Raw genomic sequence first — 27701 nt, forward strand, 5'->3', positions numbered from 1 at the left:
GACTGCCACTTTCCAGCAGATGTTATATCTATACAAATAATTTATAATGTATTTACATAATGTACATCTCCATTTAATACAGATATAGTATTCAAAACAATCTAATAACTTTTGGGTTGTAAACATTTAGCTGCAGCACCATGTTTAGGAAACCCTATGCTTAAAATTGTATCTTTTATTTCTTAAAAAGAGATTGATCTTTACAGCAGCTCATGAAAATATTAGTTATATATGATCTGTTTTTCCATCCATCATTGCTCAACCTATATAATTTGTATTATTGCTCTGTTGAATATTTGTGATCCCTTCGGTTGATTTACAAGGATTATGCAATTGAAAAGAACCCTACGGCCATACCTGTCCATTACTTAGAAAAATAGAAAGACAAAACTGTATAAAGGCTGCTTCTGAGAACTCTAAATATCATGCTGCGTAAAGCTTGCAGTCTGTTCCTTTCATGTAAACTATTCATATTTTATAGGAAAAGTGTGTGCATTAATAGCTAAATCAGGTTTGAATAGAAAGCAATATAAAAAGTGTGATAGAAGTGGCCGCAGAAAGCAGACAAACTTTTGTAACATCTCTAAAACGATTATTTTCTCCCTTTTTGACATTCATGGTCATATTTCACTAGAATTTTTATTTTTGTCATTTCATTTTACCAGTAGTATTTCCTAAATTATCCTGAAGACCCAGTGGGGACCAGTAAGCAAAATGAAAAACGGAATATTTTAATAATACTGTAGGAGGCAGGAGTATACGTTTGAACTCTATTCAACTTTGATCATTTAATCCTTGTGTGTATCATATACAGGAATGATCCTTTCATCTACAATACCTGCACCTCAAGATGGTCACCTACTGTTACCTTCACAATCTTCAGATATGCAGATATGATTATCTGCATTTCATGAAATTGTAACTCCCAAAATCACCAGTGCAGCAAAACAGAATGAGTTTCATATATTATCACAATTTGTGTAATAGATCTGTATAGTAACAGACCTCAGTAAAATCACAAATAGTTGGCAGCAGCCAGCTGAGCCTGGCTGATATTCAGAGCTAAGCAGTTGGCCCTGTCAGTATTTAGATGAGGGATTGTCTAGGAATTCCAGGGTAGACTAAACTGCAAAGGTGTGGTGGTACAGGTAAGACCCTGAAGAAGGCAGTGACAAACCATTTTGTAACACTGCCAAGAAAATTGCATGGATTCACCTGGGATGATTCAAGGATTATTTATCTGTGTATTAAAAACATTTATTTAGACAAAGAATGTGAATGGAGAATCAATGGAATTTTTAAAAGAGACATAAAATCACAGGACATAAAAGAAGATCAAAAGCAAGGGACCATGATTAAGTGAGAAACAGGCTAAGGTAACTCCAGGGTCAGAGAAAAGGATGTCAATAAAATTGGAAAACAACTGGATAGAAGGTCACTAAAACATTATTTTAGGATGAAAGGAGAAAGAGGGATAAATCACAACAAAGCATTCAAGTAACAAATTTAGGTTTCTTGCAATATGAGACAGTTGGGGTCAAGATGGCTGAAGCAAGCAGAGAGGCTATGCAAGACTTGCTGAAATGAACACTAGATTCCTGGAAATGTACAGAATAGCTGAAAGCAAAAGGGGCCAATCAGAAATAAAGGCAGTCACAGTACAATTTACAAATTTTCGTGTTTCCTTGACTACCATTATATTATAAGAATTCATGCACACATTTGTTTAACATTATTCCACTTATTTTCTAACGAAAGAAACATTGCATCCTGCTTTATTAAATCTAAATTCTTTACTTTGGGACAAAGCTTATCTATGATTTTTTTTTAGAATAAGCTTGTCTGTAATATATTTATGACAACACCTGCCTCAGCTGAGATTTAACTAAAGCCTCTGTATAAGGAATCTAATTACATTTGCCACTCAAATGATAAAGTGAAAGCTATTCTTTCTTAATCTGATTAATGAGAACTGCTTTATTCAAAGAAAACACAGTATAGTAGCTTAAAGATTTCATACCTTGTTTTCTTTTGCATCAGAAGCCACTTTCCTTTACCTCATGCAATGTGGTGGAATCGCTGGTTAAAGGAGAGTGGGGAGTAAAGAAGTGCACCAGCACAGTGTCATCTGTGGCAGGAAGCGACAAAGGCCAGACTAGTGAAGCCCTTATTCACCGGTTCTCAAGGGAATGCAGTCAAGTCTGGCAAGGTGATTAACAATAAAGAAACTGCTTTGGCTTATTCATGGAGTTGTTCTGGTTCCTTGCGCCCGGCATGCTATTGCTACAAAATTTTCCTATATTGGATGGGATCTTTTTTTTCTATTGCTAAAAACCTGACTTGTTCTTCTGACAATATTTTTTTTCTCTTTTCATCTTGACACCTTTCTTTCACTTAATGAAACACCTAATGAAACTCAACAAAAGATTTGAAAGGTTGGGATTATCAGCTTTTTTATCGAATAATGCCTGCAAAAGTATTGATGGGTAAGAGTAGAGACTTAGGTAAGTATTTAGCCAGTCCTATATCATCGTCTTCTTCCTCTTGCAAGTTGGTCTGTTTTGTTCTTGACTTTTGCAAACAGTAGCTGGGTTCTAGGCAAGGAAACACTTGAATACTGGGAAAAAATCCCAACAGAGTTTCAATTAGTAAATACCCAAGAGACAAATATAATTCTAATTTCAAATCATTTAAAAATTGGGCATTGTTTTTAATTAGCAATCCATGTATTCTAATCACACAATAACACTGTATAATTTATAACAATTTATATTTGATGATGAAGTTGAGGGGAAAAATTAGGCCTCTCTTAGCTAGAATAAGTTAGCTACAATTGTTTTTGCTTATTTTTTTCCTAGTGAATTTGGTGTAGGAAGGCACTTATCAATATTGGCCCGTAAGATGAGTTAAAATGTCTTATATCCATTATTCAGATGTATAAGATGTATAAGATGTCTTATATCCATTATTAAAGGGACGCGGTGGCTCAGTGGGTTAGGACGCTGAGCTTGTTGATCAGAAGGTCAGCAGTTTGGCAGGTCGAATCCCGAGTGCCACGTAACAGAGTGAGCGCCTGTTACTCGTCCTAGCTTCTGCCAACCTAGCAGTTCGAAAGCACGTAAAAATGCAAGTAGAAAAATAGGGACCACTACGGTGGGAAGGTAACAGCGTTCCGTGCGTCTTTGGCATCTAGTCATGCCGGCCACATGACCACGGAGATGTCCTCGGACAAGCGCTGGCTCTTTGGCTTTGAAATGGAGATGAGCACCAGCCCCTAGAGTTGGGAACGACTAGCACGCATGTGCAGGGAAACCTTTACCTTTTACCTTTATATCCATTATTACAGGGTTCTCACCTACTGATTAAAATTGGGACATGCAATTATGTTGCCAAGTGCTGTAGTCACTAAGCAAAATACCATGTCACCATGCCAGATTTATGACTTCATTTCTGCCTCTAACATTAAGCAAATTAAGTTGTTATGTGAGACATCACATGACTGTGACTTGCAATTTCACTTCAACATTCTCTATAATTCTGGCAGTCATGTGAGTATGAGACACTGCAACAGACATAATTGTGCACCAATTGTGAAGTGCCAAAGCTGTGATGGGCGTAAGTGTGAGACTTAGATGCAAAGCTGGATTTCTTTCAATTGTTGTAATTTTTCAAATGGTTGTTAAACAAGGTAGTTGGTAAGTGAGGACTACCTATACTTGCAGTGGACATAATTTCTGAGATGATTAAGAGCCTAGAACGTCTGATCAGAACAGCTAAGCATACATATCCAAAGTATTTTTAATTACTATGAAAGCTTAAAGTAAATAAGAATACTTTTTAGACTGATTTGCTGTACATTCCCATAATTCAGAAACTGACCTAAAAGAATCAATAATTATTGCTCATTAAAGAAGGCTACCTGATAACATTCTTATAGGCTCGCCTGGAATCCTTGTCAAGAAACACAGTAAAAGATCTTTGTTCTGTACTTCTGAGACTGATGTCACGCATTCGTATAGTATTTGTTATTAACTGAAAGAAAATGAAAGATATTCTGATTATAAAAATTGTCAAACCTACTGTATATACAAATAAATAAAGATGTGTTTTGAATTGTCTTCCCTTTTAAAATATTTTCTCAATACAGCTAAATAAGTCATTTGTTAGGACCACCGGAAACAGTATGAGTCATATTTGATATCACAAAATAGTTTTAGAAAGCTATCCTTCATTAAAAATAGCCTGATGTAACACAGAAAAAGTATGATTATAATTTCTTAAGTTTAAAATAAAATTGTATTGCTCAGGGAACCATTAATGGATTGGGGCTCTAGCATTAAAGGTAGTCCTTAACTTATGACCCATAACTGAGTCCAGAATTACCATCTTAAGTCATGTGGATCATTAGTCCAGGCACCCACATAACCAGAAGTAATTTTCTGCTCTGTTTTATGGCAGTCATTAACTGAATGCCATGGTTATTAAGTGAACCTATTCATTTGAAAGGGTGTTAAAACATTGTGAATTGCTGTCATCTGATCACAGAACATCACAAACAGTCATAAGCTGACCTGCGCAACATGCTATCATGTACCATAGAGGAAGGGTAGTGTGACCATTTTGATGGCCAGGGGTGCTTTACGAATCATAGCACCCATTCTGTGGCAGTCATAATTCTGAATGGTTGTAAAATGACTGGTCATTAAGCAAGGACTACCTTTAAGGAGAAGGTGGTTAATTATTCCTGCTACGTCATCAGACCCTTAAAACAGTTTTTTTAATGTGGCAGAAAATACAAGGGATTCTGAGGTTTGAAATAATCCTTGTTAAAGGTTTAATGAAACTATTTGCTTTATACTACTGAATAATATATTAAACAAACACTTCTTAGCTACATTGAATACTCTTAGAAGAACTGCGTTTTCTACTATAATATTTAAATTATCTGCTGTATATTCTATAGATCATTGTGAGAAGGAAGCAAGGAGCTTTTTTGCCTTAATAATTTTATCAACATAAAACATTTAATATGCACAAACTTTAACAAGTTGAAGACAAAGTCTAACTTTTTTAGAAACAATGAAAAAAGGAGAAAAAAATAAAAGAGCACGAGTTACTAAATCAACTGAAATTCTGGAAACTCTGATCAAGCAACATCCCCAATGGCAAGTAGACACAAACAGCAATTTAGCAATAGACTGCATTTGAAATTCAGTTTTTCAAATTCCTGATTTGCCAAACTAAACCAGAAACCTCTTCCCTAACTTATTCTCCAAGTATTGATTAGCATCATGGCTCCTCTTCCTGAAAAATCACAGTACCACTTACAGAATATGATCGTCCTGAAATGTTGGAGGTTTTTATGACTTCATCAATATTTACAGTCAAGCACACTAGATCTACAATGGAAAAAAATGAACTAATGAGTACTGACCTTGTCCTGACCCTTCATATGTCTAGCAGTAGTAATAACCACATTCTGATTTAGTTTATTTTGTTCTACTTTTATAACATTCAACAGTTAGAATTGTCTGGACAATATACACTACAAGTAAATTAAAAACATTTTAAAAGATAAATGATACAGATTGCACATAGTAAGATAAAACTAGCAGAAAGAAGGAAAATCAATAAAGTTATAAAGTGATACAACACTGCCTTTGGAACTTGAGGCTAAGTGTAAAATGTGCTTATACAGCCCAGTTTACCATCTATAATTCTATGAAGAAAGTGACTGCATAAATTTCATTACAAATGCAGGTGAGAAGCACAGTAAAAGAAGATAATCTATCTTTGAACACTTTTTACAGTGTGAGCTTTTATGTTCAATAAGGAAGACACACATTGGAGTTTTTAAAAATAATGTATAGAGAACATTCTATAGAAATATTTTTCCTGCCTGTTTTATAGGGATTTCATTAACACGTGTGATACATCTATACTGTATATCATAATCAACACAATTCTATCTGTTTTTTATTTTTAAAATGAATATGATGGTTCCATAAACCACCATAACTTTTACCTTCAAATTCATGTGAAGGAATGGTTTTTATAACAAGGCCTGTAGATCGCAAAGAAATCATCTCATCCTTTTCACGGTTACTCAGCAAAACCTAAAAAGAAAGATGTTTTACTTTGATGATTGCATTTATGCTTTATAAAATGAATGAGCTATTCAGCCATCCATCCAATAGACACACTTCCGCTTATGTTGAATAGGGCCAGGCAGAGTGTTTGAAAGCAGTGATTCACAAAGAATATCAGCACCAAAGGAACACTTCAAAGCATTAAAGCAGTAGTGCCCTTCACCAGCTCCATCTGACTGTTTCAAAAACTGTGTCTGGCTACACATGGGAACCATGGCCACTTCACTTCATTGGAGGTCTCAAAAGTGTTGCTTCCTCATGCACGCATACTGGCAGAAAATCAACCAGCTGTCAAAGCTTTGTGAAAAATGCAGTGCTTTTAATATTTTAAAAAGGTTTTGTTTGTACTAATGCGCTTTGTGAACCGTCTCTTCTGAATGCTTTTCATAACCCCACATATCTCCTCTTAGTTCTTTATAAAGTCCTAGTCTATAAGTCAAATTACTCACTTTCTTCTTAATGTTTGTCATCTCTTTGAAGAACATAAAACATTCAAATTCAGCTAACTTCTAAGTCTAATGTGAGATAAAATAATTAGGTCAGCTTGCTTGTTACATAAATTTGAAGCATAACTTTCAATACTGAAACTCAAGTTATTGATGTGGGTGAAATATTTTGCTGGAACTTAATTCCAATTCCTAAAAGTCTAGAGTTTTCCATTTCTACCTAGGATTTGTATAGCGTCTTACCTTTTTATATAATAATGTAAGTTCTGCACCAGGAAATTCTATTGTTGGTTTCTTCTTTGTTGGTAAATTGTCTAGTAGAGAAAGACATAGCTTTCAAGCAATTATGACTAATAATAATTTTCCAGTTAGTTTACAGACAGACTGAATATTGAGACATACAGTGCTCTTCTACTTGAGATTTTTGTTTGTTTGTTCTGTATGGACAATAAATGTGATAGGTGGGGGAATGGCATGTGAACTTTTAGCTAAATATTGTTGAGGAGAGGTAAAAAAGCCAAGGAGTTGTGCTAATGATGTAATCAGAGGGGAAAACATTAAATATGCTCAGTTTGTCTGAGGTTATTTTTAAATATAAATATTACAACGTGTTCATTGGGTTGGGATGAAAGGAACAGTATTTTAACATATTGGTCAGGGAAGACTGATTACAGGTTTTGAGAATAAAACTGAAAGTGCAATAGATAGTAAATCTTGAAATGAAATACAGACCTCTGGAAGGGTTGAACTCTTCAAAGTTTATTCTTAACTCAGTGAGGAAAATGTCCTCAACTGGCTCCAAGGCAGCATTATTGAAAAAAATCTGAAAGACAAGAGAATCCGTCCTCACTGGGTGAAATGTAATCATCTTTGTTTAAACTGATAAATATTTTCATCCTTCAAGACTACTGACCTTCACGGCGTAGACTTGGAAGAAAACTGGCTGTAAGCCCAGACGCACATAATATGCAATCACATCAATAATAAACAATTCAGAGAGGGTGGACTTGCTTGGTGAAGAAAGCTGCATGGGATCAAAAATGATTACATCAGTCTACACCATTTATATGTGCTATTTCTAGCACATATGCTGGTAAATATAGAAGTATGATTAAGAAAAATATTCTTTGACTGAATCACATAGACTCTCTCATCTAAAATACTAGACAGTAAGATGTTTCTTTCTTTCCCTACCCCCATTATTACACCAACAACAATAACTATACCTTTATGAAATATAAAAGACAGTTAATGGTAGGGCTATGACCCCAAACACAGCAGGATGATACATAGGCCTCATGTCAAGTTGGCTATTAGAAGCTGAAGATTCTGATTAAGGGATGGTGATATTGCTGGTTTCTTTTCCTATTATCTCAAGAATGGGTCTGAAAATCTCATAGCTGTTTCTACACATGCAGAAGGAATGGCTTTCTCTCCTACCATGGTGGCCAGCTTCGGAATTGTGTAACAGAGGGAATTAATATTGCTCTCGTACCACGGATCAGCTCTTCCAAGATAGGCAGCCAACTCACATGGCTCTCCCTGTTTTGGCAGAGAAAAAAGAAGCAAGGTTTTACTCTATACTGCATAGGACAAGATCCACTTGCACAAAATCCCCTTCTACTACTAACCATAAGTCACTCACCTCAATAAGGGAAGAGACTGGTTGCTCTTCAACAAGAGGCACATAATAAAAATGTACTTTTAGCCTTTGTGTAAGAAACACCCGCCTGCTTTCTCGCTTCCTGGACATGGGGAAAAATAAGGTCTGATAAGGCTTCTTCAGTAACAACTGATCTCTCCCTCTCTCTGGAGTCCTTGGCAGGCTCTGAGCTGGTAATTTGCCTGCTTGTTACCCAACTAGATAATATAATCAGTGCTAATGAGTGTGAGGTTTTTCTCCCTATTTATATACAGAAGCTTGGCCTGCCAGTATTGGTGGGGCTGACATTTGATGAAGGTGTGGTTATATATGGGGAGCAAATCCCACACTCACTAGCATTGGGGATGAAATTTAGTTGGGTAATGAAATGTCTGCGTGCAAACAACCAAGCTTGGACATCACGAAGATGGTGGTGGTGGTTATATAAATGGCAAACCCCATACTCACTACCACTGATCATGTTACCTAGTCAGGTAATGAAATGTCTGCAACCAAGCTCAGAGTACCAAAGGCTCCTCAATTCAACCCTGAGCTACATTGTATTATCCTCCCTCTCCCTCTCTGTCTCTCTCTCTTTCTCTCTCTCTCTCTCTGTATTCTGACTGAGAAAATATTGGAAGATTTATTAATGTGCTTTAGTAATCTGCCAATACTTAGGTAACTCGGCTGATTTAAAATAGCTAAGCAAATATTTGAATTGGACACCATCAAGAGAGATCAAATTGACTAATCTTGGGAAGACAGGAAAAATCTTAGAAAAGAGCAAAACAATGTGTCTATTAAGTTATCAAGTGTTGAGCATTAATCAAAGGAGATTTGACTTTATTCTTTTGACAGTTATGAAACTGGTGTATAAGAATCTATATCATTTTCTTTAAAAAAGCAAATTCATTATTTCTTAATTTGTGGCTGCCTCTTTTTTGCATCTTCCCTATACCTTTTTATAGAATAGTGTGTGTGTGGGGGGGGGGAATCCAAGCACTCATGTTGCCAAGCCTCATATGACCTACCGCTAACATGACAATTGATTTTACAAAAACTACATTCTGTAGCGTGTTAAAAGGTTTCATCCACTACAGTGAGATACTGCAATTCCATTGTAAACTTTCTCCCTTTAAGTACTAATCATTTGAGGAATATTATGTCCTCAGACTTGTTAGGATGAATGATAATGAATGAACGTCAACACCCAGCATTAATCTTTTAAAACAAACATGGATAATGTGGCTTACTTGTTGCCACTTCACATTTTTCTTCTGCTGGAGTTAAAAGGGCATATATATTCTGCTCAATAAAAGGCATCTATTTCATACAAAATGGATTTATTTATTGATTAATTTGGGTGTTTTTTTATCCTGCCTTTATTATTCTGTAATTAACACAAGGTGGTGAACGTACCAAATACTCTTCCTTCCACCTATTTTCCTCAGAACAACAATCCTGTGAGGTGGGATGCACTCAGAGAGGCTGACTTGCCCAAAGTCTCCCAGCTGGCTTTTATGCCTAAGGCAGGACTAGAACTCACAGTCTCCTGATTTCTAGGCCAGCACCTAAAACACTTTATTATCATCATTTAAAGCTTGCTGGGATGACTCCTTTTAGTATGTATGTATGTATGGATGGATGTATGTCACTAAAATTGTAGAAAAAGCCCACTTACCACCCTTTCAGTCTAGTTAACTGATGGTGAGGCCACTAGCAAAATGACATCAGGCTATAAACCAGAATTGTTCCTGCAGATGTTTCTAGTTTGTTATTTACATTCCTTGTGCAGATGCAGTTCAATTTTGAAAAGAAAAACAAAAACAAACAAAGAGATAAGCCTCTCCTTATCTCGTATAATATGAATTCATTCCCAACCTGGCAATGTCCCATAGGTTTTAGTTACAGCTTATAAAAATTGACAAGCCAGGAAGAGTTGGCTAGCAGCCATAGATAGCTGGAATAATAATAACAAAAGAGAAAGGCAGTTATTGTTTGCTATCTCACTGGCAACAAGTGCTCTGTGCGAGTGTTTTCATTAGGGTTACTGTTAAATTATATCTGATGTGCTAGGAAATGTGGTTTACATTAGGGATGGTTCCCCAACTGTGGTCCTTTCCAAGCTGGCTCAGGAATTCTGGGAGTTGAAGTCCCCTAGTCACAAAGGGGCCATGGTCCCCCACCTCTGGCTTACATAGTACCCTAGTTGCTACCTGGTTGTTTCCTTAAGAGAAAGTATCTGCATTATACAATACTAACCTCAAAGAGTGATAGGCCTGGGCAAGGCGTCCCAGTATCCTGTCATCACCCAGCACCAAGACCCGAGCTGTATGCAGTTTTTTCACTTTAACTATTGGTTCTACGGTACTACCACCGTATTTCCGCTGCAGTTTCCCAGTTGGCTTTGCACCTTGCCCACTGCAATTACTCTGAAGCAAAGCTACGCTATCTGCATATTTCTTCTTTATGCAACCCTTTCTCTGGAGCCGAGAGTGCTCAGTCTCAGCACTGCAGGAAGTTGGCATGTCATCAGCCAGAAGGGGCAAGTCTCGCTCAATCCCACTGTCATTGGAGAGCACAGAGAAACGTGTCTGTTCACAGCAGTCGTAATCTGGTACCAGATCTTGAAATTGAAAGCCATCCAGTCCTGGACTCAGAGAATCCTGTTCACCACTCTGACTTGGTGAACGGAGAAACTGCACCAGCTCTTTCCCTAAAATGAGAAGAGAGTGTGAGATTTTAAGAAAAGTCTCAGAAGCTTGTAGCCAGGACACAATTCTTGTGCAAAATAAAAGATTTTGTTCACATTCCTAGGCTGAAGCTTTGGTTCTTGAAAGTAACATAATTGAACATAAAGTAATGCCACGATAAGCTTTAATGTCTTTCTCCTTGAGAAGATTAGAGCTTAAAAATGTTCTGCTGAAAAAAGAAAACCCCTATCGTTGGGACCATAAAACTTCAGAATGCAGCTGGATGAGTGCATTTTTAACAGGTCCCTTGTATTCAGAAATAAAAGACTGAATATTCATTAAGGGGACTGAATATTCATTAAGGGGAAGGCTAGCCTTACTAGCCAATTTTTTATGAGCCAAAGTACAAACTAAAATCAAGAGAAAGTGGCTTAAGCTGTTTGCAGTAAACAATACATCTGTGGGACAAAGAACAGCCATGATGAATTTTTGAACAATAATGAAAATGGGGTACTAATCCTGATGAGAACTGATTTTATTTCAAATAAAAGCAGCCATTTAGCATAAACTTTTTACTTGTAATTAAGCCATGTTCATGAGTTTAAAAGGTTGGTTTTGATTTTTTAATTTTGTTCCTTTAAAAATGTGGCAGGCTTTCAAATATGTATTTATTGTGTTCATATTCAAACACAAAAAATACAGCAGAATAAAACAGACTGAATCTGACTACCCCTCACAATCATTTCAAATATGCACTTAAGATATTTTTAATGCATTGCTTTTATCAAGGCAATGAAACCTATTTATTCATTTTCATATAATATACAGTATTTCCTGAATAGCATTCACATGGCGTCCAAACCACTGTTCTAACTCATGGGGGAAGTGAAATCATTCAGAGATTTATCAAAACATTCCAGTTTGCTTTTCCTTGTCATGCTTCACCATCCACGCTTGGAAAAGCATTTTTGTGCCCCCAATATTGACACGGATATGCAATCTGCCATTCATTATTTTTTTTCTTCTTTTCCTGTTATATAACTTATTTGTATCCAAAGTCCCAAAGGTGCTTTTTCAAAAGGCAACTGGACTTTGTTTTTCCTTGAAGACGTTTTGCTTCTCATCCAAGAAGCTTCTTCAGTTCTGACTCAGAAGCTTCTTGGATGAGAAGCAAAACGTCTTCAAGGAAAAACAAAGTCTAGTTGATTTTTGAAAAAGCACCTTTGGGATAACCATGATCTGGATGGCTGAGAATCTCCAAGGACATTTGCATCCACAACCCCCTTCAAATAATAACTTTCTGATTCAGAGCTTCCTTGTTCACCTTAAGCACTTAAGAAACCTTCTTAAACACTGAAGTTGCCCTGCTTCTCTGTCAGGGAAAAAAAACCCCTAATGAGATTGTGGTTATCCTTTACCCACACCCTCCACCCACACTATCTTATAGGCTTCCTAGCATCACCCAGCCATCGCTGAGATAATATAAAGCCATTTATCATGATCTTTATATTAACGCTGTGTTAATTGGCTAAGTCTAAAAGACACTACAAGAGATTAGTGGGGACTCTACCACAAACATTTTTACTTTTCTTCCAGTTAGCTACAGTTCCATAACCCTTGTCAGAGTTCAGATACTTACAAAGTTGGTCTTCATCAGTCCACAGGTGGAAGCTGATTTTAGGGTTGGGCAAAGGGATGTCTGAACTTTTGTCTACTGAAGACTTCTTCACCCCTGTAAAATACAAAAATCTCGCTGTTTATATATCATTTGAGGTTATAGTTTTGGCCAGTCAAGAAAAAACTGATAAAGTCTTAGAAAGAGATGAGAGAAATGTGAAAATTAGTCTGTGAGAATGTTGGAAGGGCTGGTGTTTGCTCTGCACTGGGTTATGGAACCTCACATTTAGTTCTCTAAAATGATGTTCATGTAGAAAAATCACACAGAAAGATCTGATTAAATGTGAGATGAGTAGCTACTTTACAAGCAGCAGCATTTTTATAGAAGGAGAGAGAAATTCAGATTTGGGGATAAGAGTACATAATTAATTGTACCTAGTTGTTATTGGCAGTTTGCTGGGTGATGACAGTTGGCATTTTGTTGCTTTAGCTTTCTTTTTCTTAAAAAAAAATACCTAATACAGTTCTTATGGGACTGATTTTGACATTGTTGTTTTTTGCTGCCAAGGACTGTAAAGCTCCATATGGGGAACAGATTGGATATATTCATCTTGCTGCACATACTGAGAGAAATGAAGCATGCAGAAGAGGGTACCTCACAAATTCCCAAACCTCATCCCCAAAAACAACTCAGGGACCAAGACCTTCTTCTTCCAAGTTCCAGAATGCTCCACTTACTTCTCTCCGAAGAACTCAACAATGTGCTATAGATGTTCTCAAGGGCCTCAACATATCGACCATATTCCAGATTCATTTCTTCAACTGCATGTTCAGTTGCTGCCATCACTTCTTGAAAACAGTGTTCAATCTCATCTAAGGGCTTTGTCTGTCAAGGATAAAGATAAGGATAAACTCCTAGAATGAAATTCACGTCTTGCAAAATGAGTTCAGCTTTATTCATTCATCAAGTGAGCAGATGTTTATATAGATCTACTGTCTTAATACTCAGTTTTAAGTAGAAAACTAATTTTTCACTAGGAAAGTGCAAACATGGAATACTTGATACAACTGACATATTTCTGGAAGTGATTTGACCACTGGGATTGTTTCATTTTTCCCAGTAATATGCTTATGAAAAAAATATTTTAACTAGGGTTAACAATGTACTTATATTTTGTAAGCTTCTCTTTGTCTACTCATGTTAAATAATAAACAGCTTGTTTTAATTATGGCTTGTTGAAATGCAAAGCCTATCCACATTTTTTCAAAACTCATTTCCACTAATTTTAATAGAGCTTATTCCAACTAATGTTGAAATTTCATAGTTTTTATTGCCATTAAAGACAGAAGCCAATTTCAAACAAAATCTGAAGGGGACTTAAAGGGACAAGTACACTGCTCCATTTTTGATGATTACATCACTGAATACAAGCATTTAGGAGATTTTAATATGCATTAATAATATAACCAATCAGTATTCAATGTCATTAATATGTGCAATCCTAAGTGGAATTTTGTATGATCAACACTTCATATTATTTTTGCAATTTAGGAAGGACAATCCAGTAAAAGTAAATTGTACTAGAAACATAAATGGTGCTTGTGAGAAGATTAAATAACAGTGGATTGGAAATTAAATATGAATTAGCAATGTGATGTAATTGCCAAAATGGCAAATGAAATTTTATGCTGTATCCACAGAAATACAGTTTACCAATCATGGAAAATAATCATGTTTGCTTTAGTCAGAACCCTCCCCACTTATTGTCCATTTCTGGGCATCACACTTTAAGGATTCAGAGAAATTAGAACAAGTTCAGAGAAGGGTAACTGGGATTATCAAAGGACTAGAAACTAATTCCTATGGATAAAGGTAAATATGTTTAGTGTTGAAAAAAGGACTCAGGAGCATATAATAGCATTCTTCAAATACCTGAAAGGATATCACACAGAAGATGGATAAGAAATCCTTATTTATTGTTCCACATTGTTCCATACAACATGCACAAGACACATAAGTATGGATATCTTATCAGTATGGGTATAACTTAGACAAAGTCATATTCCTAATTGAATGCTATCAAATATTTCCTAACATAAAATCAGTTCAACAGATAAACCAATTTCCTTCTTCAGAGGTGTTTAAGCAGAGGATGGAGAATCATTTTTAAGGGCTACTTTAATTCAGATTACAGCACAGAGTAGTCAGACTCAGAGGACACTTAAAACTCCATGATTCCAAATTAGAGGATTTTAACTTGTAAAAAAATATATTTGTTGGCTGAGGAGTTTAGGATGGGGCAGAGAGATTTTCCCAATTGCAAAATGAATTATTCTAGTGAGGAAATGTTGTATATAGGTGTATGCAGGAGAGGCAAATAATGGCTCATGAGTGATGGCATCATGGAAATACCATGAGTCATGCAAATGTTGTGATGCAAGTACATAATTGCTGCATTGGTGTGCAAGTATCATCAGATGCATGTCATTTGGTGATTATCATGGTCTGTTACTGATGAAACTGGTTCTGCCTGCCCCAGATAATCCAGAAGGTGCTGGTTTATATGCCACACAACCACCAATGGTGTGTTTGGAGGATGACTAAAGTTTATTTATTTATTTAATTAATTAAATTTCTATACCACCCTATTCCCAAAGGACTCAGGGCGGTTTACAGGGCAGAATAAAATACAATATAAAAATAATATAGAATTAAAATACATTAAATTAATTAAGCCCAATTAAAACATTTAAAAAGCTATAAAAAGTTATTGAGATACTGGATTCAAAATCCATATGATCTCTGGAAATGGGGACAGCACTGGACTCCTCGATTTCACCATCTGAAATATAAGGCAATATTTTACCCAAATGTGGAGGGAGGTGATAGATTAAGAAAAACTAAAGTCCTATCAAGCACAGTCTCCACTTTAAGTCAATAAGGCTTTGGAAGGTGTAATGGGTTCACCATTTCATTATTTTCCTTAACTATATTTAGGAATGCCCTGTTATTTATCGAGGCTTGTTTAAGAAAAGTTGGGAGCATTTTTAATGTGGATAATCCATATTTCAGCACTGTACTCAATGATGCAAAACCTACTACATTTTATGCAATGTAATATCAAACTTTCGAGCGGATCAATAAGCCATTCAACATCTAATTCTCTACCTCTCTCGGTTATTATAAGGTCTTACAGAAAATAGTTCCACTTTGAAATTATAAAAATGCTTATTTCGCAAAATGTTTGCAGGGAAGCAGACAACCTAAACCTTTTACAATGCAACTCATTTTCCATTAATGTGAAGTTTAGCTTCAAAAGAAGTCTAGAGTACATAGTGTATGCCAGATTTGTGGCTAAATATCAACAAAGCTTCTTGGGCTAAATGTGTGCAGGAAAATGAGCACATTTCCAAGAATTGGTCTTTTATCTGTAGGATTACTGGCTTTGTTTCTATTTCCCAGCACAACTGTTTTTTTTTAACCTTAAGAAAAAAAAATGCAGTGTTTTCTATGTATTCCAATACATTTCTTTTTCTTTAAAAGGCAGAAAGCTTCCAGATGTGTTAGACTTCAATTTCTACAGTTCGCAGCCTGTTGAATATTATGTGAGGTGATGTCCAAGGAGGTAAGGGAATTCTGTGTTTTTCTTGGGCAATCTTCAACAGCACACATGTATGTAAGATCTATCTATCTATGAACTGAAAATGAAAGCCGATCTTGATGCAGCACTCTGAGAAAGAAGGAAGTTAAAAATCTCCATCTATACTATTTAGAGTGAAACTATTACTTTAAGGAGCTTTAGTTACTTCATTCATTCAATCATTAATCTGCAAAACCAAAACTTTCTTGTTTCTTCACAATACCTGAAATACTTGGTGCAAGTTCCTCATATCACAATGTTCCTTCAGGCCTGTTTGGAAGGCATGTGCTATTACATAGATCATGCAGGACCTGGCGCACTGGAACATTTGAGCAGCCTTGATTTCATCAACTAGTGCTTGGCATACAGCCCCAGAGAGCAAATCTGGATCAACAAACATGAAAATCCTAAGGAAATGAAGAGTTAATATATATTACATAAGCAGAATTTATTAGTTGTAGATATGAAAGTGAATCCAAGAGTCTGCATGGGAAACTAAAGCCCTCTGTAAACAATTCCCTGCTTAAATCCACAATATTCCAGGTTCAGTAACGTTAATGTCCCTTCAGTATTAATGGTTTCATCTTGGTATATAGACCAGGGGTAGGCAACCTCGGCTCTTTTATGACTCATGGACTTCAACTCCCAGAATTCCTGAGTCATGCTGACTCAGGAATTCTGGGAGTTCAAGTCCATGTGTCATAAAAGAGCCGAGGTTGCTTACCCCTGGTATAGACACTTGATCTTTTTGATCTAGCAATTTATTTTCATGTGGATGTTTTATCACAAATTATAAATCTATTTACAATTTTACAAAGTTTAACTAACAGAAATCAAAGTAAAGGTATATTAAAGAGTCGGAGTGATGTTCTTCTGCAACAAATATGTAACATCACACACATACTGTACAAAGCATACTTAAAAACCTGGGAATAAACAACTTGGAAAACTTCTTTCAGCCAGATGACCATATAGCACCATTCATTTTCATATACTTTCATATACTTTTGTATCAAATGATACAAAGTCCTAATTTTAGGATAGATTTAGGCACAAAAGAGACATGGGAAGTGGAATACTTACTTATCCTGATAAGGGAATGAATCATTTTTGAGACCTTGTTCTGCAGAGACTTTCCTTTGGTATAATATCCCTAGTGGGTAAACACATACACAACAATTAAAATGCAAAATGTCCATGGTCTGATTTTGATTCTACTAATAATCAATTGGTTAAGGGAATAAAGCTCAAAACTGCCACCATGAGCTACTGGACAGCTTGAACAGTAAATGATCTCAAAGCAGTCTTAATGAAAGCATGAAACATGCTTACAGATAAGCCTTTTATTGTGTAATCTTCCTGCATTATTCATGAAGCATTCTTGGGGAGAGGTCCATGCATCACTGCATGTTTAAAGGATAGTCCATCCTAATTATCCCATATTTTCTGATCCATTTGGTGCTAATTTTATGTATTAATAAATAGCCATTATATCATAACAAATACAACAAACTAAATTAAACAAAGCTTGCCTACCTGGTATTGCGCGTTCTAGTTTCAGCTGGCAAGCATAATCCAAACCAATAGTGCAAAAAGGCTTGGGTAAAGTAAGCAACTTCTTGAAGAAATCATAGACCCTCTCATACAGGTCATCGAATAAGCAAGGCACCTGGGGGTGAAAAAACCCACAGTAAATGTCCAAGCAGAAGTTTCTTCATTTAAAACACATTTAATTCTCAGAAGTGTAAGAATTTCTGCTGCAGGTACTAATTATGTTCAACCATGAGTAGAAAGCAGATTGTAGGATTATAATAGGGTTATAGAATTCCCGTTTATAAGTAGTTTACATTACTGATAATCTAAACACTATCACAAAATTTTCTTTTCCCATTGATATAACGAATAATGCAGTGCACAGTAGGGGCCAGCATGGCCATTCATAAATATACTGCATCCTATTATCTGTATCTGTCAAGGCAAGCTGATTATGAAAGTATTCATTGCATCTTTACAAAGCTCTGCTTCCTGTCCTAAGATCAGAGTCTCTGCATTCTTAATCTGTGTGTATGCAGACAAATGTGCCTTTGAATCAGTGTCGACTCCTGAAGACTGCCTACACAAGTTCCTGCAGTCAACTTGGCAAGTTTTTTTCAGGGTGGTTTGCCATTGCTTCCTTCCTAGGGCTGACAGTGAGTGGCCTAAAGTCACAGACCCTTCAGAAAGAGCACATTTAATTCTCATGGGTATAAGAATTTATGCTGCACAGGACTAGAACTCACAGTCTCCCAGTTTCTACCTGGATGCCTTAACCACCACACGAGACTAAGAGCTCTTTTTAATAATGAGCATAGCATATACATAGCAATACAGCAAACTAGTCTTTATAAGCTCCTCCCTTTGGAATGGATATGGAGTCTCAGTGTCAAAATTAATGCCTGATATCAGTGCATTCTGACCTATTAATCCCAGTGCTGAAGAAATAAGGTTCTTACTTTGATCAGTGTATACATCAGTGTGTGAAGCAGGGGGATGATGTGCTTCTGATGGTTACACCTTTCTGCCTGGAAAAAGCAGACAGTTATGTTAAATGTATTCTAAATATTGAATTATTTTCTAAAGAAGAGAGGCAAAGCTTCCCAAAATAAAATCACAGAAGAGAGGAAGGCATCCAGCCAGAGCACTGCAGCTGCAATGCTTCTGAAAGAATGCGTAACTACAACTGTAAGGAAATATGAGACGACCTTGTACTTTGCTGTTTAATAACTGGTCTCTTCCTTATTTTGATGCATTCTGATAAAAGGGGGTGAAGGATTGAAACCTATAGGAATGTGTATTTTAAAGGGAAGTTTGAAGGAGCTAGGTGTATATCCCATAACCAAAGGAGAATAAGCTAAGTTGAATAGTATTTGAGAAAACTGGTCCTAGAAAACTACGACAAAAGGTTTTTTAATCATAAACATATGGAACGATTTATAGTTAACACAAGATTTAAAAAAAAATGATACTATGCCAAGTTGCTCTTAATGTATTATTTTCCCCCCACTGACATTAAATTTTGATTTTTTACAAAAACACTGAAGATTTGCTTTCAGTGGAAACTGTGAGGTGAATGTATATTCAAATGAGCCTGCCAGAATTGTGGGAAAAGAATATTGATATTATCTGTCTCTAGCCAAACTAAAGATTCTTTACTCTCAGGATTAAGGGTTAGGAATGAAAAGGAGCAAAAGCAGATAGAAGAGACAAATCAAGGAACATTGGTCTCCGGTCAGCTCTGCAGAGATGATGGGAGGTGTGATAAACTGAGATATAGCAATCAGAAAGGAAATAGACCTGAAAATTAGATGTTGATGCTATGAATTCCTGACCTCAAAAGAGTGCAAAATTGCTTTTACACTGGGATTTGGTAAGCAGCATGTCTTGTTTTGCTACTTTCAAGAAAGGAATGGTGAGAATTTAATCTAGAACAATGGAAACATCCTTTTTTTTAGCCAAGGGATACTTTAAGAAAATAATTTTAGGAAATTTGCACACACAAAGAGGTAGGACCAAAATGATTGTCTCCTTAATTTTTAATTGTGAGATTTTGAAAAGTAAGATAAATTGCTTAGACTGATTTAGGTTAGACCCTTTTGTTATTTCTTTTTAGAATAGTGGATCAGAAAACATTCTGTGGGCTGAATTTGTAACTGAATTTCAGCAGTACAATTATAGGGGAGTGGCTGCATGTGTTCCCAGTGCAAGAGTTGTTCGCTCCTGTTCTAGCTGACAATAAGTAGCACTGATGATGTTACCTAGTTTGGTAATGAAACATCTGCATAAGAAAACCATCAAGCTCAGATAGCACCAAGGACCCTAGAGAAGATATCCCTATGTGTCAGCTGCAAGAGAAGACAGCATTACTAACATCTCTTTGAGCCTATGATGCCCAAGGTTCCTGACGGAAAGCCAATTTCATTCTTTCTAAATCCAGAAGGACTGACCATTAAACATAGTTTTATATTCATAATCAAGTCTGTCTGGGCTACCAAGATTACCCCCAAGCCTAAATTAAGGTCACTTGCCTATTAACTGGATTGTTTACATTCCATTTTTTCTTCAGGAGATCAAGGCATCTTACATGGGAATCTCAATTTATTTTATTTCAAAAAACCCCACAACCACTGCTAAGGTAGGTTGGATAACAAGAGAGTGACTGAGTAACAAAAGTCATCCACTGAGGCTCCATGGCTGAAGGTGGACCTGACCTAAATCTCCATGATCCTAATCCAACACATTTACTATTATATCACAGTAGTTCTCATTCTTACTCTTTCAAGTTCTTTCACCAAAATTTTAATCCAGAGGATTCCATTTTGGGGATTCCGCTCCATTTTCTTGTGCAAGGTCCATCTCAGCATCCCTGCGAGATCAAAATCAAAGTATATATTAACATTTCATTTATTAATCCAAGGATACAATATATAAAAGAATGGAATTCATAGGAGAGGGAAGGCTGGATTGTAATATGTTCAGGAAAAGCTGTCCATTCAGGATGCAGGTGTCTTTCAATATGTTTTACAGCTAAGGGCTCATCCATGTGATCATTAACTTTAAGTACAATTAAACATATTAATAATTCTTTCCAGTCCTTAAAACTATTCTATTCCTAGAATAGGAATTTGCTTCCAAGATGTTTTTAGTATTGCATGAAAAAAAATCTGAACAAAAACACTTACATTGCCTTTTGTCTATAAAGATTCTCAGTCTTTCAGTCATGGTTGTCCCAATGATGCTTTGCAAAAGGCAACTGGAGTTTTTTTTCCTTGAAAATGTTTCGCTTCTCATCTAAGAATTGAAGAATTGAAGAAGCTTCTTGGATGAGAAGTGAAACATTTTCAAAAAACAAAACAAAACAAAAAACACCCCAAGAAAGTCCAGATGCCTTTTGAAAAGCACCTTTGAGCCATTACATTGCCTTCATTTAACTTCAGTACATTAAGTTAACCAATGCATCATTTGTAATGCTATGGAACAGCAATAACCCTGTCATACAAATGGCCAGATAGCAGTCTAAAGAAAGCTAAGGGAAATGGATATTGACACTGGTTGGAGTCCACCACGATCTGTCATTAAGGTTTTGTTGCAGTTATCTTCACACAACACAACTAATCCAGGCAAATATATCACCTCTGTGAACTGATGTCCAAAGATGAAGAGTGGCTATCTTTATAGAAAGTAGTGAGATTGTTACTTATTGCTTTTTTTAACTTTCCTCTGAAAAACCTGGGAAGAAATTCCTCAAGGACCGATTGGAATCAGAAGCATAGTGGACAGAAACTTAACTATTTCCATGTCTTTTTTGGCTATGAGATGAAAATAACAGAGAGAATTCCCTGTTATTCATGTTCACCTTGGAAGTTTTAAATAGAAATATTAAACAAGATACAGAAATTAAAGGGTTGGGGATAAAGGGTGAAACATGTAAATTACAAGCATTTGCTAACGATTTAGTATTTATTTTGGAAGAACCTCTGGAGATGATTCCTAAATTGTGGGGAAAAATAGAACAGTGTTGTGATTCAGGGTCAGCCTGTGGGTTCGGCAGTTGGGTCGGACAACTCAGAGGAGGAGGAGGGGGGTGTTGAAGAGCTTGCTGAGGGGGTTGGAGAGCTTGCTGATGAGAGCCCTCAGCCAGGCCCCTCCCACCTGGTCACGATGCAGACCCAGCTGGGTGAGCCTGACAGCATGGATGAAGATGAGCCACAGCTGGCCCTGTTCAAGGACGCCCGACGCAGGAGGCAGTCAATCAGGAGTAAACAGAGGAAGGCTATGGGGCACCTCGGAAGGAGGCAGAGAGAAGCCACGCCCTGAACTGTATAAAAGGGGAATGCATGGGAGGGCTGGTTTGCTGAAGGCAACCGCTTGAATAGCTCCTGTTTCATGGTTCATGTCTTGTTTTGCTCTGTTTTATGTTAATAAATTTGGCAGGCTTAGTTCCAGCCTCTTGCCGTTTGTAAAGGGGTTGTCCCTGCCTTTTCTGCAGGGCCGGTAGCAGGCTGGTACAGAACAAACAGTATGGAGAAACAGTGGGATTAATAATAAATAAAGAAAAAACCAAGGTAATAGTAAAGAATCTTACAGATAAGAAAAAAACAAAAACAAACGAATGTCAGAATCAATAGAGCTACAGATAGTGAAAAAGGTCAAATATTTAGGTATATACTTATCAGCCAAATGCTCAACAATAAAAGAAGACAACTATACAAGGCTATTGAAACAAATAAAATTAGACTTGGAAAAGTGGAAGAATTTGTAATTGTCAATACTTGGAAGAATGGCTACAGTTGAAATGAATATATTGCCGAAGATTTTATTTTTATTCCAAACAAATCCGATAAAACTTGAGAAAAAATTCTTCCAAGATTTAAATTCATTAATTTGGAAGTTTGTTTGGCAAGGAAAGAAAGCTAGAATAGAGATGAAAACATTGCAATATGCTAAGGAAAATGGAGGTTTTGGGCTACCTGAGTGGGCTTTGTACTATCAAGCATCTGTATTAATATGGGTGAAAGAATGGATAACTCTCAGGAATAAAAGGTTGTTATATTTGGAGGGACACGATTTACAATTAGGGTGGTATGCTTTTTTGAGGTATGGGAAAAATAAAATTCATAAATATTTCCAAAATCACTATATTAGAAAAGCTTTGATAACAGTATGGGAAAAAATAAAACTAAAATATATGTAAAAATTCCAGGGTGGCTATCAATGATGGAAGCTTTTTCAAATCCAAATTTGATAGACTTTGAAAAAATCTGGACATATAGAGATATTCTAAATACTGATGGGACATTAAAATCGAGACAAGAACTGGAAAATCAGGGCATCAACCTGTCGTGGGCACAGCTAAATGCAAAATAGATATGAAAAAGATGTGAAACTGTATGGGTTTTATAAAGAACAAACTGTATTTGATAAGATATTGTTAACCTCTGATGAGAAATTAATTAAGAAAATGTATAATTTTTTGTTAATTTTGGAGATGGAAAGTGAACAAACTAAAGAAACAATGAAAAGATGGGCGAAAATTTTTGGTTATAATATAAACTAGAAAATGGCAAAAATTATGGGAGAGAAATTAGAAATTGACATTGTTGGGAGAACATGTAGAATTTAATCCTGAACTTTTTCTATTAGGTATGATACCAGAAAAGATTAATAAACAAAGTTTATATTTAGTTCTACACATCACAACAGCAGCAAGAATAACCTTCGTGCAATACTGGAAAAATGAAAGAATACCACCAGAGGAAGAAGTAATTAAAAAATATTGGAATGCGCAGACATGGACAGATTAACTATGAGACTGAAAGATAAAGAAGAAATAGAATACTATCAAACCTGGGAGTCATTCTACAAATGGCTAGAGGAAAGAACCAAAGATTAGGATTTGACTATGTATTAGCGCTTTTGAACCCAGACTGCACGCTGGTTGAAAAACTTACTTATGTATGTAAGGAGAAAAAACCTAATAAAATCTTTATTAAAAAAAGAAAATAACAGAATTACTTCCCAGAGAAGCCCTGATATTGCTCTACACTTTCATTTCTGGGTGGATGATAAGAGTGGATTAACTCTATGTTAACCATCTGTTCTCTATTCATAGGATACAGCTTACTAGAGAAAGTAATTTGTCCCCAGACAACTCCAAGACTATTTTAGATTGAACGTTTATTCATGACATGCTTGTAATCCACTTAAGCATGTTGTGAACCTACCCTATGTGGGTTGTTTATTCCTAGCATACATTAAGCCAAACCAACTGGGAATCCACTGGATTTGATCAATGTTCTACCCAGCCATTTGGCAGTTCTCTTTTCTTTAGGCAAAGCTCTGCTATCTCGCTGCCTGAAATATCTCAACTAGAGATAATAGATGGAAATTTCATCTTTACAAAGCATGTTCTTTGACAAGGAGCAATTGCTTTTCTGTAGTTTTACTGGTAATGAAGAATTTAATGGGCAGAGATTTGTCCTCTAGGATCAGATCAATTACTTCATCTTTGAGCAAGTATCTCACCAAGTAAGGTATCCAAAAACAAATTCCAAGTGAATGACATCCTAGCATGGAGATTCAAGCTTTCCTTGCTCCAGCTTATGTAGGCAGAATGTGTAGGAGATGATCAAGCTGAGCCTGAGGGAGGAGTCAAATGCATCTTCAGTCTTGAGTTCCTTCACGCCCACAAGAAATCTAAGTCCAGCTGATCTTAAATCCCATTGACTCTTATCTACTACTAATTTGCTTTATTAATTAGTAGATTCTTGAAGAGAGCTTAAGCTTGCAACAGACCTTTATATTCATTTGAACTGCCTGGATTTCCTGATTTCCCATGCTTGACAGAATGGAAGTGTAAGCACACAGCAACCAATCTCTTGGAAGGCTGGCAATCTGGAGTGATCTTACCTCTCTCACTCTGGAAGGCTGGATGATGGCCATCAAGTTCCCGAAGAAGGGCATGCACACTTCGGAGAAAGTCTGACTCAACCTCTTGAAGCAGAAGAGGTAATCAACATGAGGAAAGAGGTTCAGTGATTTCCAATTTTTTAGTTTCATACAAACTTACATAAGTTTACATATACATAATCCCTATCAACAAAGGCAAAATCCTGGTAATATATCACTAGTGTTGTTAGCTCCTATCTGAGATGTATGCATTAAGCTAAGCAGTACCACAGTTATGACTAATACATCAATATTGTTGAACATAGATAAAATCAAAATATCCAGGTTTATTTCTCAGCAGTATTTTCCATACACACTTTCTTTCCTTGGCACTGTTTACAAACAAAACTTGAAGGGTACCATGTGTAAACAATTTAGTTAATTAAAAAAATGATATTTTTTATTTAAACAACCCATCAGCAATTACTATCAGCCATGATAGGTTTATACATGTTGTGTATTGTAAAGAGGACAGAATTAATAGAAAGAGGATAGAAAATTGCAACAATGTTCATTTTTTATAGTAAGTGAGCTTAATGAAGCCTATAGTAGTTTTCTCATGAAGTCTTTAAGTATAAATAATGCTTAATTTCAAGGCACCCTAAGACTCTTTAGGTGCTCCTTGTGTCAGTCCTAGAGGAGATCAACCCTGACTGCTCTTTAGAAGACCAGATCATGAAGTTGAAGCTCAAATACTTTGGCCACCTAATGAGAAGGAAGGACTCACTGGAGAAGAGCCTAATGCTGGGAAAGATTGAGGGCAATAGAAGAAAGGGACGACAGAGAATGAGGTGGCTGGATGGAGTCACTGAAGCAGTAGGCGTGAGCTTAAATGGACTCCAGAAGATGGTACAGGACAGGAAGGCCTAGAGGAACATTGTCCATAGGGTCGCGATGGGTCGGACACGACTTCGCAACTAACAACAACAACAACAAGCTGTTGTGATGGAATCGGCAACTGAGGTTGGGAGTGGAACCAATAGCCTGGCTAGCTTGGAATCTGTGCAAGGGAGGAAGCAACAGAGACCTAACACACACCCCCCACACCCCCACAAAGGGCTGAAGGGCTATGGTTGTTCTCAAGAGAGTGAAGTTAGCCTGGTGAGATTTTTGTAAACAGGCAAATAGCAATAAAAAAAATTATCTGATCGGCCGACAACGTTGTTCCTTGTACTTGACACTCTCCTGTGTTTTCTTTTTTCTTTTTTTCTCCAACAGGGAAGGATAGCAAAAGAAAACTGGAACCATTTCACTTTTCCTAATTAGAATGTCATGCTCTAATACCAAGCACAGACCTGGGTTTTCCATATCTGGACAGTGTTTAAAGGAGTTGATTGCAAGCTTAATTGTAGCCACGCTTTTTGGAGAGCTAGGTGAACGGAGGTCTCAATTTCACTCAGCATGGCCTCAGTTCCTGTGCAGCTTCTGCAAAATAAGACGATGGTGTAAGGCAGAGGCTGTGGACTGCTCTGTGGAAGAGCAAAGGATGAAATGGTTTGCCTCCCACAGCAGTTCGGTGTTCAGAATAACATCCACACTCACACAAGTGCATGAAATGAGATTTTCTTTCCCTCCTGCTGCTATAGCCCCCCACCCTCACCCAAACGCCTCAGCATTGCAATCCTCCAGAGCTCTTTTTACAAACATATTGAAGGCTGCAGTGATAATTCAGTCCCTCGGGGTTGTCCATTCCTTTGTTAAAAAAATTCACAGGATAAAACTTGAAAGTTATCTTGGTGCAATATAGGTAGTCCTCGAGTTACAAACCACAATTGAGGTGAAAATCTATGTTGCTAAGGGAAACATTTGTTAAGTGAGTTTGCCCCATTTTACGATGTTTCTTAAGTGAATCGTTTGCATTTGTTAAGTTAGTAACACAATTGTTAAGTGAATCTGGATTCCCCATTGACTTGGCTTGTCAGAAGGTCTCAAAAGCTGATCACATGATCCTGGGACACTGCAGCCATCATAAATATGAACCACTTGCCAGGCATCTGGATTTTGATCATGTGACCACGGGGATGCTGCAACAGTTGTTAAGTATGAAAAATGGTCATAAGTCATTTATTTTAGTGCTGTTGTAGCTTTGAACTGTTATTAAATGAACTGTTGTAAGTCGAGGACTTCCTGTGCACTTTCTTTGGCTAGTGTTCTCAGGCCTAAAACAGCCTTCCTGGTCTGTCACCCTCTACATGAGCTGAACTACAATCCTTTTAGTAGCTTTATCATATGACTATAGTAGGAATTTGGAGTCAGTATAGCTGGGCTGCATCAGATTAGAGGAAGGCTGTCTTAGAATGTGCGACATTCCACAACAACCCTAAATATTGTGAGGCCAGCTATCAGTAGCATAAACCATTGCTATTCAGGATGGTGACAGGCAGAACAGAGTTAGCTAAGATGATGAACAGACCTATGTGATGCTTGTCCTGTAATTGTAAATACAGTGCTATAGCTTCCAAGCATAGGAAATTATGTTGAAAGGGCTTCCAAAGTAAGCATACGGATTCAGTGGCTTTGTCCCCCTGCCATATTTTCCACAGTCCAGTTTTGAGGCAATTATCCAGCACCTTTGGACCAAGAGCTTAATGGTAAAGCCAACCTTGTAAAATGCTTTTGTTGTTAGCTATTCCGCAGCCTCACGTCACCTGGCCTCCCCAGAGCATACAGGCTGGGCTACACTATGGAATTCATGCATTCATGCTTGAGAATGAACCCAGTGAGCCCAAGCAATGATAACCGCATCAGTTTCTCCTCAGCTGCAAAACAAGAAGTGCCACCACAACAATCTTTTGAAATGTGGGTGGATTCATACCAGTGGTTGTTCCAAAATGTGCTAAAACTTTCCTCATAAATATCAATATGCACATATACAGTACATACTTACAAGAATTCAAGTGACAAGATGTGGGCTCAAAAATTTCTAGAGAAGTAACTGGTGAAACAAAATCAATAGTAAACTCTCAGGATATTTTTGAGACATTAGGATTCAGAGACTCATATAATGAATGCACAAAACAGGGATAGGC

At 36.8% G+C, this 27701-nt stretch overlaps 1 protein-coding gene across 6 annotated transcripts in view; it reads right to left on the reverse strand.

The window, feature by feature from the left end:
* Nucleotides 1–2380: 2380 nt before the first annotated feature.
* The window catches only part of PIK3R6 (phosphoinositide-3-kinase regulatory subunit 6), a 33635-nt gene continuing 8314 nt past the window's right edge, over nucleotides 2381–27701 (reverse strand). For 2 of the 6 annotated variants that reach the window (XM_083352341.1, XM_083352337.1), the window contains exons 2-21: nucleotides 27560–27607; nucleotides 25968–26097; nucleotides 24634–24717; nucleotides 20499–20590; nucleotides 18681–18749; nucleotides 17725–17857; nucleotides 17272–17341; nucleotides 16412–16595; nucleotides 13286–13433; nucleotides 12570–12662; nucleotides 10500–10953; nucleotides 8241–8340; nucleotides 8036–8137; nucleotides 7509–7619; nucleotides 7328–7418; nucleotides 6839–6909; nucleotides 6026–6116; nucleotides 5329–5399; nucleotides 3920–4032; nucleotides 2381–2617 (exon numbers count right to left, since the gene is read on the reverse strand). In XM_083352341.1, the coding sequence (XP_083208467.1) occupies nucleotides 2455–2617; nucleotides 3920–4032; nucleotides 5329–5399; nucleotides 6026–6116; nucleotides 6839–6909; nucleotides 7328–7418; nucleotides 7509–7619; nucleotides 8036–8137; nucleotides 8241–8340; nucleotides 10500–10953; nucleotides 12570–12662; nucleotides 13286–13433; nucleotides 16412–16595; nucleotides 17272–17341; nucleotides 17725–17857; nucleotides 18681–18749; nucleotides 20499–20590; nucleotides 24634–24717; nucleotides 25968–25980 (2253 nt within the window). In that variant the 5' untranslated portion in view covers nucleotides 25981–26097; nucleotides 27560–27607 and the 3' untranslated portion in view covers nucleotides 2381–2454. Of the gene's footprint in view, nucleotides 2618–3919; nucleotides 4033–5328; nucleotides 5400–6025; nucleotides 6117–6838; nucleotides 6910–7327; nucleotides 7419–7508; nucleotides 7620–8035; nucleotides 8138–8240; nucleotides 8341–10499; nucleotides 10954–12569; nucleotides 12663–13285; nucleotides 13434–16411; nucleotides 16596–17271; nucleotides 17342–17724; nucleotides 17858–18680; nucleotides 18750–20498; nucleotides 20591–24633; nucleotides 25306–25600; nucleotides 25919–25967; nucleotides 26098–27559; nucleotides 27608–27701 lie in introns of those variants that run through there. The other 4 variants (XM_083352339.1, XM_083352338.1, XM_083352340.1 and 1 more) reach the window with 3 other exon arrangements.

Source organism: Vipera ursinii (assembly GCF_947247035.1).
Source record: "Vipera ursinii genome assembly, chromosome: 2".
Taxonomy (NCBI): Eukaryota; Metazoa; Chordata; class Lepidosauria; order Squamata; family Viperidae; genus Vipera; species Vipera ursinii.